Raw genomic sequence first — 15,911 nt, 5'->3', positions numbered from 1 at the left:
TTAAAAAAGAATCAAAACATAGTTGCAAGCAATCTTTGTGAAGCATTTAAAGAATTTTAGAGTACTGTTGATCTTTTTTTTTTCCTTTGAGATTTATTGTAAACGTATTGGTGGGTCTCTGGAAACAGTGAAGGAAAAATGCTGGCAGTGAAATAAGCTTTAAAATATGTATCCTTTTATACTGTTTTCTAAGGGCTTTTAATAATTTTTATACTGTTGACTCCTAAAATGGCATTAAAGTGTAAAGAAGTCTTAGATATTGCTGTCTTAGCATCTTACGTAGATTATGTCTCTATATATTTATATAAAAACCTACAGATATGCATATTTAAGTAGCTTATACTAGGACCTTGTATATGCTGTTTTATGCTTGTATAAGTTTTGGAATTAACATATTGCTATCTTAATATGCAGATTTAGTAATGCTCTGTGACACAGCATGTTTCTGAGTAAGTTTATTTAGGCTTTGATCCATAGTATCTATGGAGCTGTATGACATGAGTTTTCCATTAAATTACTTCTTTCGTTTTTACTTTAGCAAATAATGAAGAATACCCATTAAAAGTACCTCTGTTTATGCAGCTTGTAGTGCATGACTGGAATTTCCTATGTGCAGATAAAGCAAGATAAATGGTACAAGTAGAGAAATTAGTCTGCACACGATTTTAAATTGCAGTGTCCCTGTGTATTTAAAGAAGCTGCCTCATGTCAGTAGGGGATACTAAAGGGGAAAAATAAAGAGCAAGTGGGAAATAAGTTCCCATCTGCACTCATGTTTAGGAAGAGTGGGAAGGATTTTGCAGGTGTAGGGTATCTGACCCTATGAGCAGGGAACATTCTTGATTCATAAGGTTGGAAGAAGCTGAAGGAGGCAAGAGACTACAGCCTTTGGGAGGTACAGAAATAGTTCATAGCTCAATAGTCACTGATTATTATGTATGGTGTAACAGTAAGAGCTAGACTACTTTGGTACAAAATTTGAATATTTACACTACTGAGGAAAGTCTAGCTCCTTGCTAAAACAGCAACTGTATTTTGCTCCTCTGACGGTGGGCAGCCATATACACTCTGGAAGCATGGTGATACGGGTGTTTTTTTACAAGCTCACAATGATGGAAAATTTTAGAGCAGAACACCAACTAAAGGCTTTGGAAATGCCAGCAACATTTTACTTACCTGCCCTTGAATATGTATGTTTCTAGCTGCATCTATAGATCTATGTGCAATTTAGTAAAACCAAACAGTTCAAGATGTTTCGTGGCACAATAACTGTGCTATCAAAGTATGTACTGTGTAATACAGTAATGAAGGTTAGTAATCATGACTATTTTAAATTTTGGATACCATGAAAATATTGGTCTCAGTATAAGCTATTTGCTTACTAACGTCTAAAAAAGAGGCTATGGGGCATAGCAGTGAAAATAGATAATCTGGGAATAAAATCTCTGTCAAAGTAATCAAGAAAAACTCTTGAGAGGTTCAGTAACTATCAGGAATATATACAGAAAAATTAATTAAATCCAGGACAAAATTTAATTGTGAGAGTGGCACATAAGATGATTGCAAAACATTTTTATTTTCTATGGTTTCATATATGATATGTTAGAGGTGCTAATTAAAGAAAACTGCAATGTGCAGAGCCATGAAGAGGGTTTCCACAATGCAGAAACCCCAGCATTGCCTTCTGTTCTTTTGAAGGACCCCACAGTACCTGGAACCTCTTTTGTTGCATAGGGACTTCAGTTACATCTGGACTCTCTGTGTTACTGCAGTACTAATAATAGTAAAGAGTGCCCGTATGAGAGAAATATCTTGAAATACAGGAAATGTGGCTTTTTTCCTCCCCACAAAAGAAGATTCCAAAGAACCCTTCAGGAGCTACAATGGGGCTTGGTGTGGTGATACTTGGAAATGAAGTTTTGCTATTGCCTGAGGGTAGAAAGTACATTCAAGCAGATGATTTCTATTCATTACTTTGTTATTTACAAGATCTAGGGTAATATTACATACTGTTACCCTAAGAACCTGGAACTGAACCCTGTGCTATGATGTTAGACCAGCTGTAGCCTTTCCACTAAATTGTCTTTGCAGATCCAAAGTATAGTTTTAAAACCAGTATAATTAATTGTTAACAGGAACATTTGATAAACAATCTAATTGGCTTGTGATTTTAATATAAAAGTATAGCTGGCTTCAAAAGAGATTAGAAGAATTCTTGGAAGTATGGTCTTCATCCAAATGCAACCTGGAAACCTTTAAACCAGTCTGTATGGCAGAAGATGCCTACATTCCTTAACTTTCCTTTTATGCTCTTTCCTTAAGCTAATGGCCGTTGTCAAAGATAAGGGATTGGGCAAGATGGCCTTCTGTTCTGATCACTAGTCCTTTTTTGGTGACTAGTGAGAAAGGGAAGTTTATCAAACAAAAGTGACAGAAGTGGAGAAATCTGCATGTATAAGTAGATACCCTGCCCCCAGCACATACCTTGAAGATACTGAAGACTAATGTGTGGATTAACCTGTTATGCTGTAGCCATCACTTGGATAGCCTCTCCGTCTATATAGATTCAGTCCCACATTCTTCCACAAGGGGAATTTTTCTGTGTCTGAGACTGGTTGATTCTGAGAAGGATGCTCCTGGGTTCTAACAAGCGTGCCTAGGAAGCTCTCCAGTTTCTGGAAGGATGAACTAGCTTGGATTTTGCCAAGCTGTCTGATTGCTTCGTGTGTGTTCACATACATTTCTCTCTCTGTTGCTTACAAGTTTAGGCAGTATTCATGCCAATGTAATTATTAGATGTTAAGCAATGGCGGAGACACAGATGCTACAGAAATTTGTGTGCAAAACAGCTCCAAAATGTAATTCCAGATTAATTGTTCTCAGAATTCCAGAAGCCCTGAAACCTTTACAAAAATAAAAAAGCAGCCAAGCCATGATCCTGGGTTTACTGAGGTTGCACTCTGTGTCAAAACCAAGCCTGGAGTATAAGTGTCTTAGGGTATCTCTTCTGATCTCATTTCAGGTTGATGTCTGCCAGCATCAACCAACAGGTTCAAAAGTTAGCCTGAGACAGATCAGTGTTTGGCTTATTCTATATTACTGGTAGCTCAGCAGTGCTTTGTATAAAATTTTGGTAATAAACATGTGGTAGCCCAGAAAAGTCAGTAGCCATGCATCTTCCACACCAGTATACCTCTAACATAGGCAGTATTAAGTATGAAATTCTTAGGGTATCCCCAATGGGATGTTTTTCAGTCACTGAGCATTTAAGCATAATATCTGAGTTATGCCAACTTGCTGCATTTTATCTCGCCTTCCACAGTCACTTTTTCCTCAGTCACTCCTCTTCAGTCTAATTTCCACAGGATCCTTGCTGCCAGCAGGTGTGTTTTGGAGGCCTGAGGAAGAGACTGCCTACAGCATTTGAACAGCATTACCTCTGATATGCACATCCGTGGGAAAAATACAACATGGACAGCATCTCTGTCAACCTATTCTTTCCCCTAGAACAAGAAGAGATATGATCTCAGTTGACAGAGAACCAGCTACAAAGGGCTGATGAGAAGAGTGACTTTGCCTAGCTGAAATGCAGCAGTGGAATATTTTACTCGTCTATTTTAAATACTTGAATAATCAAAGGTCATCGAATAAATGAACACTATACCTGGTTTTCTTGTCTTTCCTGCTGAACATATCCAGCCAACCTGATTCTCTGCTACTTATGTCACCATGCAGAAGCATTTGGACTTTATATTCATAAATTTTACCAAAAATCTTTTCTTCCACCTGCTGACATCAGCTTTGTGCTACACAGCTCAGTCTTGATCTTGGACAGAATGTGAAGGTGGAACTAGGAAAAGAGCATCTGGAACTAATCAGAAAAGAAAGAAAACTTAGCTCCAAAGAAAAACAACATATGAAATCTTTTCCTATTCATCCTTTTTTGCATGCTTGGCCTCCAAGGCTCTGGCTTATTATTTCTTCTTATTCTTTAAGCTCTTTAGTATTCATATGTTCTAGAACTGAACGTTTTTCAAAACTGTTTTGTTCTCACTTGTTTAGTGCACTTAAGCTCAACATGGCTTAATTTTGTACTTTCTTGCAGAGAGATTTTCATTCCCGTTTCCCACAGTATTGAGTTGTGGCACTATTATATGGCAAGTGTCTTCATTACTGGCCAACTGGCATATTTAATTTGTAAATGAATACATGTTCTTCTCTACGTGTATTGTATATAGATACTACCACCAAATTTTTCTTTTAAATCGATGTGTGGGTGGGAAATTTCAAGGCTAGAGGGGAATCGTAGAAGCATAACTCTCATTAATCTTGCACTATGAATAGCTTGCTTTTAACTGAATTTTGGATCGTGGTAAATATAGCTGTGTGAATCAGAACAAAGCATGATTGTGAGAGCAGAGCAGTGAACAGTTCATTTTGGTTATGTGCTGTACATCAGTGTCAAACTCTAACAACTCTGTGTTCAAAGCCTGTATGTTAAAAGCTGAGGGAAGAAAATATGAATTTAAAGTGCTGCTTTAAATTGCACACAGCTAGAAAGCCTCCATGTCGTTAGTAAAATGCACTTACCCATTCCTCCACAATTAAAAATCTCTTTCTGAGGAAATTATGCTTTGTATTTCTTAATGTCTTTGTTTTTTTTTTCTAGGGAAGTTTTCAAAATGGATGACTGGAAACCACTTCTTGTTCTTCTCTTTGTTTTCACCCTCTGCTCTATAGATGCACAGCAGACTGGTAATACACTAAATAAATGATTCTTCTTCAAGTTGATAGCAAAACTAATTTTTTCTATTATACCCAGTGCCAGAGAGAGATGAAGAATCGATGACAGTTTATTTTTTGTATAACTAGGGATAACGTGGTATGTTTTTATACATATATTTAAACTAGGATAGGAGAGTTGTCCTAAAAAAACGCAAAATTAAATGCAACAGCTTATTAAAATTTGGTTTTGTTCATGCATGCTGAGGTTCCATATTTTAAAAAGCAATGAAAAGCTCTTACAATTATAGACCACCAAAAGCAAGATAAGTCACAGGATTTAGCGTTTTCAAATTTGGTATTGCACTTTCGATTACAAAGAAAAAATTTCCCAAAGGTCTTGTGATGTAGTTTACATCAGTGTTACTGTCATGTAACACAACTGAAAACAATGGGGCTAGTTTTGAGTTAGGCTGCAGTTCAGGATGACATCCCTGTTCTTTTTAACACATTTCAGTGTCTGAAGTCAGTGAGGTTTAATTGTTAAAATAAGAAGGCAAGCTAATGTTCAGGGCTCTCTGAAACTGAGCCTTAATGTATTGCAAAGAAATTAATGGTCAGATTCACACATTCTATGAAGTACATTCAATGTCACTTCATTAGAACTGGTGGAGCCTTTTTTAGGAAAAGTTTTGTTCTGATGTCATTGAACAGTTGAATAGAGAGTTATTTCTTGATTAAGCTATGCTTTTGGTAACTCTTAATTCTCCAAAAACCTGGTTCAGAAACTGAACATTCTAGGAGCTACAAAACTGAAGAGAAATAATATTTTCCTTTCAATACATATGCTAAACAGCAAAATTCACAGAAAATGTAGTTTCCATTTCTTTAAGAACTGTTATTGTTGAATGGTGAAAGGGAGAGAGATATAAAAGACACATGGTAGCAAAACTAAAATCTGAGCGAAAAATTGGTGTTTAAAACAGTGATTAATATTTAAAATGTAGCATAGTTATAATTTAAAAAGGAAATGTTTTTATGCTTTTGCAGAGGTCAGTGTGTATACCTCCACTAGTTTTTCTCAATGAAGAGAAAAGGTCAGAGGTTAGAATTTATGCTGGTAGTAAGACACTTGGCTTTAATACTCTTCTCCATCACTGTTACACTGAAGGATGCATTTAGGTCCAGTTTCATTTGTCTTGCATCTGATATGCCCTCCAGATACATATATCTTTTTTTCGCTAACTGTAAGTGAAGTTAGAATCAATTTGTTCATGTTATGGTGCCTCCTCTGTCTTTGCTTTGCAGCAGCTCTTCATGGACTTGTCATGAAGGTAGGTGTATTCTGAAGTGCTCACATGGGTTGAGTTCTTAGATGCAACCTAGATTCCAGTAGTGATGTAGAAGACACTAATGGGGTTAATGGAGGATCAAAGGAATGGAATGGTAAAGCATGCAGCCACACTCCTACAGTCAGAAGTAGAGAATTTGGTGAAAGGAGCATGAAACTTTATCTACATAAACACTGTCAGATGTAGAGTTTCTCAAGACATTTTTCTTAGGACATTTTTTGTGGGGTTAGTTTCACTAGAAGTCTTTAATTTGTCAAAACAGCATTATAGCAATTATATAGTGTGCTTAATGGTATGCTGTAAGACTTAAAACTTCAGTCTAAAAATTGTAGAGATCAATGAAGAGGTGGTCATTTTAGTTTAGCTTACATTCAAAGCCAGGTCTGGGTGTACTTTTTCCCCTTCTGTGCAGCATTTGCAATACAATATTCTGATGTTATTTTCCTTGTTAACTCCATTGAAAACATGAGCCCTTCAGCCTTTGGGAAAGTAAAACGTTTCATCTCCTAAATAGTCAGACAGCTAGATGTTGTGCCTAAGACTGGCTTAGCCCAGTTTAGCGGCATAGGAGAGGTAGAGTTTTTACTGAACACATATGAAAATAAAGAAGAGGTGCTTGAGCACATTCAGCACAGCATTGCATTTAATGGAGGCTTATCAAGGATGGGAAGTGCCGTGAAGTTTTTGCAGGAAACCTTTTTCATGGATGGTGCTGGAAGCCAGCTCAGCGAAGGCATTCCACAGGTTGTCGTGGTCATCACACCTCTGGATCCAGAGACAGTATCATGGAGGCAGCCTAGAAGTTAAAAGAGATAAGGGTAAAGCTGTCTCAGCTGATGTTGGATTCTTTTATATGGAAGAAGAAAAGGTGAGAGTCTCTTCTAGCATGACTTCCCAGACTTATGAAGGGGAGAACATTGACTTTCTCCATCAAAACATTGTCAGTGATATGGAAGCCTCACTGCAGAAGCTTTATGACCTTGGTCCAAATGTGTCGGCTGGTATGAGGTATCACCAGAGCAAAACTAGCAGCCTGAGTAGCTTCTAACTCACTGGTAATCCAGAATACCTTCTCAGGTGGCTGTGAGGGAAGATCAGAGTGCAAATGGCTGGCAGCTGTGCTTTTACAGAGGTGCTATAGGGATAAAATATTTACCACCTTTGGCTGTGTGGTGGCAATACTTACCTATGCACAGTTTGTTCTAATTGCCTGCATTAACCAAGGGGACCAGGGCAGTAGTCTAGAGGGGTTGGCTGGTGTGGAATTGCCTGTTCTGACAGGATAATTTTGCTTGATGATTTTTAATTTTTTTTTTTTTTTTTAAGAAAATGGCTATAGGAGAAATTGTATTTAACTACAGAATAACTTTCCTAACATCCTGGGGTGTCCTGATTAGCAGTCACTCTGCAGGAGAGTAGGAAAAGCATTTGTCTTGCAGACTCCTGTAGTGTGGCCAAGGGGCCAGATAAGGTATGGTGCTTATCATCAGGGTAAGAGGTGCCCTGCTTAGAGCTCGGGGTCAGGCTCAGACACTGGAGGTCACAGTCAGAGGTCAAGGTTAAGATTTAGGATCAGGCTTACAGGCTAGGGGTCCCATAGCCGCCATGTAGTGCATAGATCATCTAGTGTTACAGACCTGCAGTTCAAAATGTATAGTGACTCATAGTAGTTAATGACTCAGTGGTTGAGGTGGATATAGTTCAGTTTGGTCTGTAGTTCCAAGTGGGAGATGTGTTTCTCACTGAATTCATTTTCCCCTGAGTCTCAGAGCAGAGAAGCCTCTGCCAGGCCAGCCCTTCACAGCAAGGGGTTTGAGCTTTGCCAGGCAGAATCTTGGTGGGCATGCATCTTCCCTTGCTTCTGCTAGGATCCTTATTCTTACTGGTGAACCAACTGTACCACTGGATAGAGCCAACCTTCCCATGGTCATAAAAGCTTTGAAAGGAGGTGGAATCAATGTAACTACTGTTGGAGTGAACAAAACAAGCAGAGCAGAACTTGAAGAGGTTACTCTGAAGGTCACGAAAGATTGCTCTTTGCACCGGGCTGTGATGCATTGCCAATAAAAATGCTAGGGAACCCTACTTTTGCAATGAAAATGACTTGCCAGAATTCTCTCCACTCCAGGGTTACCAACATGCTGTCTTTCTCCATGACAGTCATGCAGTTCAAGCATTTTTTTTCCTCACAATGGCCCTTCAGGTAGCAAGAGCACGAGTGGTGGGGTAGTTTGACTTACTACTAGGTAATGTCTGGTCTTTTGTTACAAACTCTGTCTTGTTATGATTCTCCCAGCTGTTCTTTTAGATGACATGTAAAGATCTGTGATTTCTTCTGCAAGTTCATAGTGGAAAAGGATGGATTTTATCTATGCATGGAAGGTCTCTGGTAAGAGAGGTCATGGGTTGGCCTTGCATGGCCTTACTGTGAACAGCTGCTGTGACTAACTGCAGGGAACGAGGACAGATTTGGTATTCCTGATAGACAGATCAGAAAGCATATAAAAATATCTGTCATGAAGACCTTCATGGTGGAAGTTGTGGACAGCTTTGCTATCTCTAGAGACAAGAGAACATGTTGGAATAGTCCAGTACAGCCAAGAGCCCCAGAAAGAATTTTCTCTTAATGAGTTTTATACTAACACTATGATAAAGGAACAGATCAACAGAATCAAGCAGTTGCGGTCCTCTGTGTTCACTAAAAAAGGGCTGAGGCTCGTCCTGAGCCTTTTCCAGCCTGCTGATGGAGACTGCAGGAGCCGGGGTGTCTCACAGAACCTTATAGTAAATACAGGTGAGTACTCTGCTGACATGGTGGAGGATACAGCAGTGACTTTGAGAGGTGATAGGATCCATGTCTTTGCAGTTGGCATAGGGATTTTAAATTCCTTTGAGCTGCTTTTAACAGCTGGTGGTGCAAGGACAGTTCCCAGTGGAAAAGCTTGATGCGCTGAAAACCATCTAGAGGAGAATTTTTCAATCAGGTCTGTGAATCCAAACATCTCCCTGGCCAGGGTAACTAACATAAACATTTTGTTGGGTATGTAATGGTGAATATCCACAAGGCTACATGCAGTCCCTGATTAAAGTACCTGAGCTAGCTGGACAGCAATGCAACTCCTTTACCAAAGAATACTGCTCAGGTTACTCAGTCTTGCAACTTTCGTCAAGAACTGTTACACTCTTTCCTATGGTAAATAGCTTCTGAGTAAGAACGTGCTTCACATCTACTATTCATAGCTACTTGGTGTCTGAAAGGAGCCAGAGCAGATATGCCCAAGGTATCCTAATCAAAAGAGAGTAACAGACATTTTCATGATATTTACAAAAGAGCCTTCCAAAAACCTTATTTTGTAATCTACAGCTGACCATACTGCTTCAGTGGGACTGTCAGCAGCAAGTGTTGACAAAAAATTAAAGTCTCACAGAGGCACTGTGGAGAGGAGGTGTGAGAAAATCCATCCTTGGATATGTGGGAGGTGCGAGCAGCAAATCCACAGTAATGCTGAGATGCTACCCAAAAGCTTTCCCTATATATGAGACATCAGGTGGTGTCTCTTACTACATCTTCTTGCTAGCAACAGTAGCTTGGATGCCACAAAACCTGAGAAGCTCCCAGCACCAAAGAAAATAAAGGTTCAGTATTGCCTTTGATTAATGCAGCAACTTTTATCAGATGTCAGATGCTGGTTTTATTCTGACTCGGTGTTGCAGTATCAGTCACCTTGTCATGTGGGAAGACTGAAGCAGAAAACATACAAAATTGCTCTTTAAAATGACACATTCATGCCAATTATGTAGTAATACAATACTGTAGATGTGTTTGTTAAGTTGCAAAGAGAAAAAATGTAGTGAATGGCAAATCAAAGGCTGAGCTCTTCGTCTGCTGAAGGTGAGGGAGCCCTACTGTGGTATGACTGGATGGCATTGATTGGGGATAGCAGGAGACAGTTCTGGAGCAGTTCTCTCTGTGCCCATCCTTACAGGGACTGTGTCTGTCCTTTAAAGCTCCTTGTTGTCTTCCCTGTGTTTTCACCATATAGGTGATGTTTTATACATCTTGAATACATGCTCACTGTTCTTGTTATGCCATAAAATTGATTCAACCCAGTTCTCTGGGTTCCATTCCTTTAATGACCAGAAACTTACTGCAGGAAAAGAAAACTGGGATGACCACATTGCTTGTCTAAGGCTTTTTGTAACAACAGCTGAACAAATAGGTAACTTTGCTTCTCCTGCCCTCGGGGCTCATGAGATCTTAAACATCCCAAAATAAGCTGGTGTTTACTGGGGTGCTGGGGGCCAAAATGAAGAGCTGAGCCTCCCCTCCTAAAGCCAGAAGCTACTCTGTGAATTATATTTACTTGGGTGGTTTTCAGAGGACGACAGCTGGGCCTGTTTCAGTATGAGTTCTGCATCCCCACCCCCTCTTTTTCCCATCAAGAGCTGAGCAAACCTCTAGCTGAAAAGGCATCCCCCGGCTCCTGAAAGCACAGAATGAGAGGGCTGCTGTGGAAGTGGAGTGCAGTGCCATGGAACAGCGTGACCGTGGATGATGCAGTAGCACCTCCTGGTGTTTCGTGACCAGAGAACAGGGAGATTTAACGGAAGATACAGCAGTAAACTATATCTATACAGGCACACTTATTTAGAGAGGGAGAAGTTAAGGAAAGCACATTGCTTTGATCTCACCGATGCATGTATTTTTTGTTAGTTTTTGCATAAATTTGTCTCATAAAGCGAAGATCAACTTCCTGTGAAGCCTGTTTTATCTTGTTCTGTCATCTGTTTTCCTGTATTTGCTGACCTTCTTTTCTGTAATAAGTCTTAGTTCCCCTTTTTCCAGTCACCTTCTCTTAAACTGCCAGATTTTTCAGATTTAAAAAACTGTAATCAAGGTCCCGAACATCAACAGAGGAAAAAGATTCCTTTGCAGCAGTTAAGATGGGGCAGTTTAGCAGTGTGGATGTGTGTGGGAGAACAGATGATTAGAAAAAAGATCAGTTTGCTGCACAGAAGTGTTTACCACTGAAAATAAATAGACATTGTCAACAGAGTATTGGGTACCTACCAGAAACTGTTGTACAGTCTCACGCACAAGACAGAAGCACAGAAGGAAATGCTTTACTGCTGTTTTGGTATTATTGCTGGTACGCTGGGGAGTTGGCAGGGAATGTTTTAAGACCTAGGCAGTGTGGATGACCAATTGTCAGGGCTAAGCTACTAACTCCAGGGTTGCCCTTTGCACTACCTAGAAACTATGCGATTAAAAAGACCCAGATGTTAGAAAAATGTTTCTCATTGTGAAAACATACTGTGTATGGGCTAGACATGAATACATACTGGAAGAAATAGCTAATAAAATTTATGTTCATGGAGATGTTTAATCAGAACCATCCTGCACAATTAGAGAAGTGTTGTTCCCTGAACTGATGGTAGTCTTCGTATCAGGGATGTTCTGTCAATCTTGAAATCAGATGTGCAGCCTTATGACCTGGCTAAAGGGCATGTCTGAGGGGGATGTGTGCAGACATATGTGTGTGTATAGATATATTTAACTGTTTAAGAGAAGTTTTTTCTTTGCAGACTAAGCAGAAAAGCTGTATAGATTTCTTATGTTGCTCTGAGGCCTGAATGTCGGATTTTTTAGCCATAAAAGCTCGTTCAATGTGACCTTTTACATTTAAAGATTTTCATGCTGCTTATCAGCAAGTCACACCCTCTAGGGGGCAGTTTGTACTGCAAGTGAAAATACTGAAACGGAACGATGGCCACTCAGATAAAATAATTTCTGGATGTATTTGGTTAGAGCTGAACACATTAATCTTTTTCATGAGTGAGGGAAAACTTGGAAAACTGTAATGAAGCTTATATCAAATAATGGTCGACAGGAATTAGCCCAAACTAGCAAACATGGAAAACAATCTTGTGTTTTATAAGTGTTTCAGAGTCAGTAGGTGAAGAAGGAAGAAAATTAGGGAGAGTACTGTTTTACAGATAAAATTGCATGCCTCTCACTTCCTTACAGAGATACAACAATAGATGATACTTTATCTGGGGGCACAGAATAAGATTGAGCATGACACATGAAGAATCGAGGTACAGAAGAAATAAGCCAAGTGGTTTAGCTGCTTAATGAAGGCAAGATGATTGGGGATGGGGGAGGGATTAACCACATCACAGTATTTGCTGTTATTATCGGGAGCTATGCAAGCAATTCCATAACTGAGGTAGCCCTCACCTTACAGCAGCTGTAATTCACAATGGATATATGACATTGCATGTAGGCAATGCTGCCTCTTTCTCTCATGTTTGTTTCTTTGGCCTATTGTTCTACATTTGTGTGTATCATCTGGTCTTGTGACAAAGTGATAAAGTCATCAAGCTTCCCATTGGAATTGGAATATGTGTTGCACATTCTCAGTTGGTAGCAAAGCTCGTGGAAATATTTGCAAGTTTAGGCCCTTGGAGGACATTTGACAGCTGGACAACAGTGACCTGTTCTGCAGTTTGGGTATGTATACACATCTAGTAACATAGTCTTTAGTATCTGCAAATTCATATAGCCCCACTGAAACTGGTGGACTGATGGTATTTTATGTTTATGGAAAACCTCTCTCACTGATTCTGACTTCTGGTTTTAAATCTACCCTAATGAATTTTGTTCCACTCCCGTGATGATCTTGTCTTTTGTAAGAATAAATAGTGTATGTTTGTAGCTTCTTCTTTCTTTTACTTTTTTTTTCAGATTGTGACATAGATCTTTCTGTAGCAATTGATATTTCAAGGCGTATGCAGCCGGCATCCACAGTGCTTCTGAAAAAGAAATTGCAAGCATTCCTCCCCAAGCTTTTACTCCAGATGAAACTGCTGCCAAATACCAGCTGTAATGCTGGTTCTCCAGTCAACATTAGATTCAAATTCCAAGTATTGACACAGACCAGACAATTCATCTTTGACTCTGATTTTGAAGACTATAATGAAGAGATCATCCAGAGGTTCTTAGATGCACAGGCCACTGTGGACACCTACCTGAATGCACACTTCTTCCAAGCACTTGAGGAGAAGTTCTTCAGTGTGACCTCTGCTGAAGTTAAGGTAACTTAATGTTATGAACATATAAGTTGGAAAAATTATGCATTTTGATGTTTACAGACTCTGATGCTGAGTGCTTCAGGAAGACAAAAGTTGAGTTCAGGAGCTGGTGAATCCAATAAGCAGAATCACAGAATGGTTGAGGTTGGAAGGAACCTCTGCAAGTCACCTTGTCCTCCTTGCTCAAGGGAGGGTCAGCTAGAGCAGGCTGCCCAGGACTATGTTCTGATGGCTTTTGAGTATCATCAAGAATGGAGACTCCACAACCTCTCTAGGTAACATGTGCCCATGCTCAGTCACCCTGATGGTAAAAACGTGTTTCTTTATGGTTATATAGGACCTCCTGTTCTGTCATTCACCCTGATATAACTGCATATATCAGTTCTGATTCCCTAGGCACTCCTGCAGTGAGCTGGTATCCAGAATGTTTGGGTTAATACATATGATCATGAGTATTCATACAGAAAACTTTCTTACATCTACCACAGAATGTACTTTGATTAGTGGAAACAATTCTCCTTTACAAACTCTAAATCCTGATCCCAAATCTCTGTCCAGAATAATGACAGCACTAAGCAGAAGGCACAGAAACCATCATCCAAGAAATTTGTTTACAGAATTTTGTGTAGTTAATTTGTCAGATAATTTCAAATAATAAAGCTGAGTTCTGCTCATGGATAACCAATGATCAGGAAAACATGCATAGATGGTGCAGTTAATTCATCCTTCTTGAACCAGGGTGAAGGAAGAAGCATAAGAGTTGATCTAATGCCTTCTGAAGTGAATGGGGAATCCTTCCCCTTAGGTGAAAGAAAGTTAGATCTCATCAGAGTGTTTCAGGGTCATTGCCCTCACAGTCTGTTCTTAATAAGATACTGACTCAGTAAACACGGAGCATGTTCTGAAGTAGTTGTTTGAATATTATCACTTACTAAGGTCTCCATGCAGGAAGACTTTCCTACTGAGGAAGGACAAGTTAGCCCTTGCAAAATACGAGGGGTTTCCTCTGTGAACCTTATTTTAATTTTCAGATGTTAATTTTAATCTGTTGTGGAGCAAGCAAGTCACGCTGTTATGAGTTCCCCTGCTTTCAGATGAAGGTGATCTGTTTTTTACTGCATTTGCATACATATGGCTTACCAATTCAGGTTGTAATTTGGTGCATATTTAATAATAATTTTCCCCCAAAATTTCTTAAAATGTCATTTTATTCTGAATGGGGAACATGACCACATAAAATTTTGCTTCTTTTGGGCCTTAGTAAAGAGAACTTGTTTTGACATACATGTAAAAGTAGTGATTTTTTTTTTCTTCTAATTGCTAATTCTGTTAGATCCCTGAGGAAGATTAGTTAAGCAAGGCTTCTTTCTGCATTATTACTGGAAATAAATAAGCTGCATATCTCAACACTTTACCAGTGGATTAATATTCCTTTCTGATGTTGTTTATGTGCAAATTGAAAATACAAGACTTTATCATGCACATGAAATCACAGTCTTCCTAGGATCCTGAGCAGTAACATGCTTGTCCTGTAAAGATTATTAGCTATCAACTTCATCAGGTATAGTGATTCTCTGTTGTTTGCATTTCTTCTTTTCTTTATTATTTTTTTTTCAGCACAAGAGTTAGACCAGCATGTTTGACAAAGTAAGACTCAGATATCTTCCAACAAGAGGTTTATATAAATAAAAGCTCTGTAAACATATACAATGCTGCCCACACTAAAACCTAGGGAACACCTTTCAATACCTGTTTCCTCTGACAGTTAATCTGTGCCACTCAATGTGCTCTTTCATTTTAAGGGGACTTTCTTTTCAGGGATTTTCCAATCAATTTTGTACTCGCCTTATAATTCAACTAGGTTATATTTTCCTAACTTGACAGATAGTGTAAAAATTCTTACAGAAGTCAAGCAAAGAGACAGGGTTTCCTGTAAGGAGCTCACTACAGAGGATGTCTTAAGACTTGTGCACTTTACAGGATTAAGTATAATTGATTAACTATCATTTGATGGTAATAAAATGGAGAAGGGAAGGAACAAACATCAACACACGGTAATATACTTTATTTATCAGCTTATTTTAAGGTCTTGAAATTTTTCCGCTAGGGCCAGAAGAATGATGATTGCAAATAAGAATATCTATAGAAGAAAGTTATCTTTACTATGCAGCTGTTTTTGCATGGGGAAGTTTTAAAGAATCCAATCTAGGCAATGCTGTGTTAATGACATTGTGGTAGTACCCACTACGTGGAAACTAAATACATCCAAAGAGTTTTCCCTGAAAGCCAAAAGCTCAGCCAGATGCTAATTCTGAGGAGCATAAGTTTAAAACTTAAGCCTCCAGATCTGCTCATTAGACACTGTTTTATTGTAATAACAATAATGTGTTTGGCGTTTCCTTCCCACAGCTGTTGCTTCATAATGACCTGATGATTTTGGAGAACAGCCCAAAAATCCAACAATGTTGGGTGTCATCACTGGGAATGGGACAGAGAAGATCATTTTGCTGCCGTATAAAAACTTGGTGGGCCTGTATGTGGAGTAGCTGGTGCCCTTGCGGTGTCTGCATCTCAAAAATGATTTACTGCATTTGTAGAAAGTCCAGAGAAGGACAACTAAAATGATGGGGATGGAGCAGTTACTTACAAGGAGAGACAGCACAGGTGTAAGACTATTTAACATGGAGAGGGGGAGGCTGTGGGGCGGTTAACTGCATCGTGAAGGTGAGGGATATGGTGAAT

The 15,911-nt window shown here is 39.2% G+C and overlaps 1 protein-coding gene across 5 annotated transcripts in view; it reads left to right on the top strand.

Annotated features, from left to right (window-relative positions):
* The window catches only part of LOC113477236 (collagen alpha-4(VI) chain-like), a 70,172-nt gene that overhangs the window by 18,484 nt on the left and 35,777 nt on the right, over positions 1-15,911 (top strand). For 2 of the 5 annotated variants that reach the window (XM_026843448.1, XM_026843447.1), the window contains 2 exons: positions 4,670-4,755; positions 12,823-13,172. In XM_026843448.1, the coding sequence (XP_026699249.1) occupies positions 4,683-4,755; positions 12,823-13,172 (423 nt within the window). In that variant the 5' untranslated portion in view covers positions 4,670-4,682. Of the gene's footprint in view, positions 1-414; positions 450-4,667; positions 4,756-12,068; positions 12,174-12,822; positions 13,173-15,911 lie in introns of those variants that run through there. The other 3 variants (XM_026843450.1, XM_026843451.1, XM_026843452.1) reach the window with 3 other exon arrangements.

Source organism: Athene cunicularia (genome assembly GCF_003259725.1).
Source record: "Athene cunicularia isolate RWA chromosome 2 unlocalized genomic scaffold, athCun1 chr2_part1, whole genome shotgun sequence".
NCBI classification, from domain to species: domain Eukaryota; kingdom Metazoa; phylum Chordata; class Aves; order Strigiformes; family Strigidae; genus Athene; species Athene cunicularia.
Note: the sequence above shows the minus strand (reverse complement) of the source record. Positions and strands in the feature narration are given on the sequence as shown.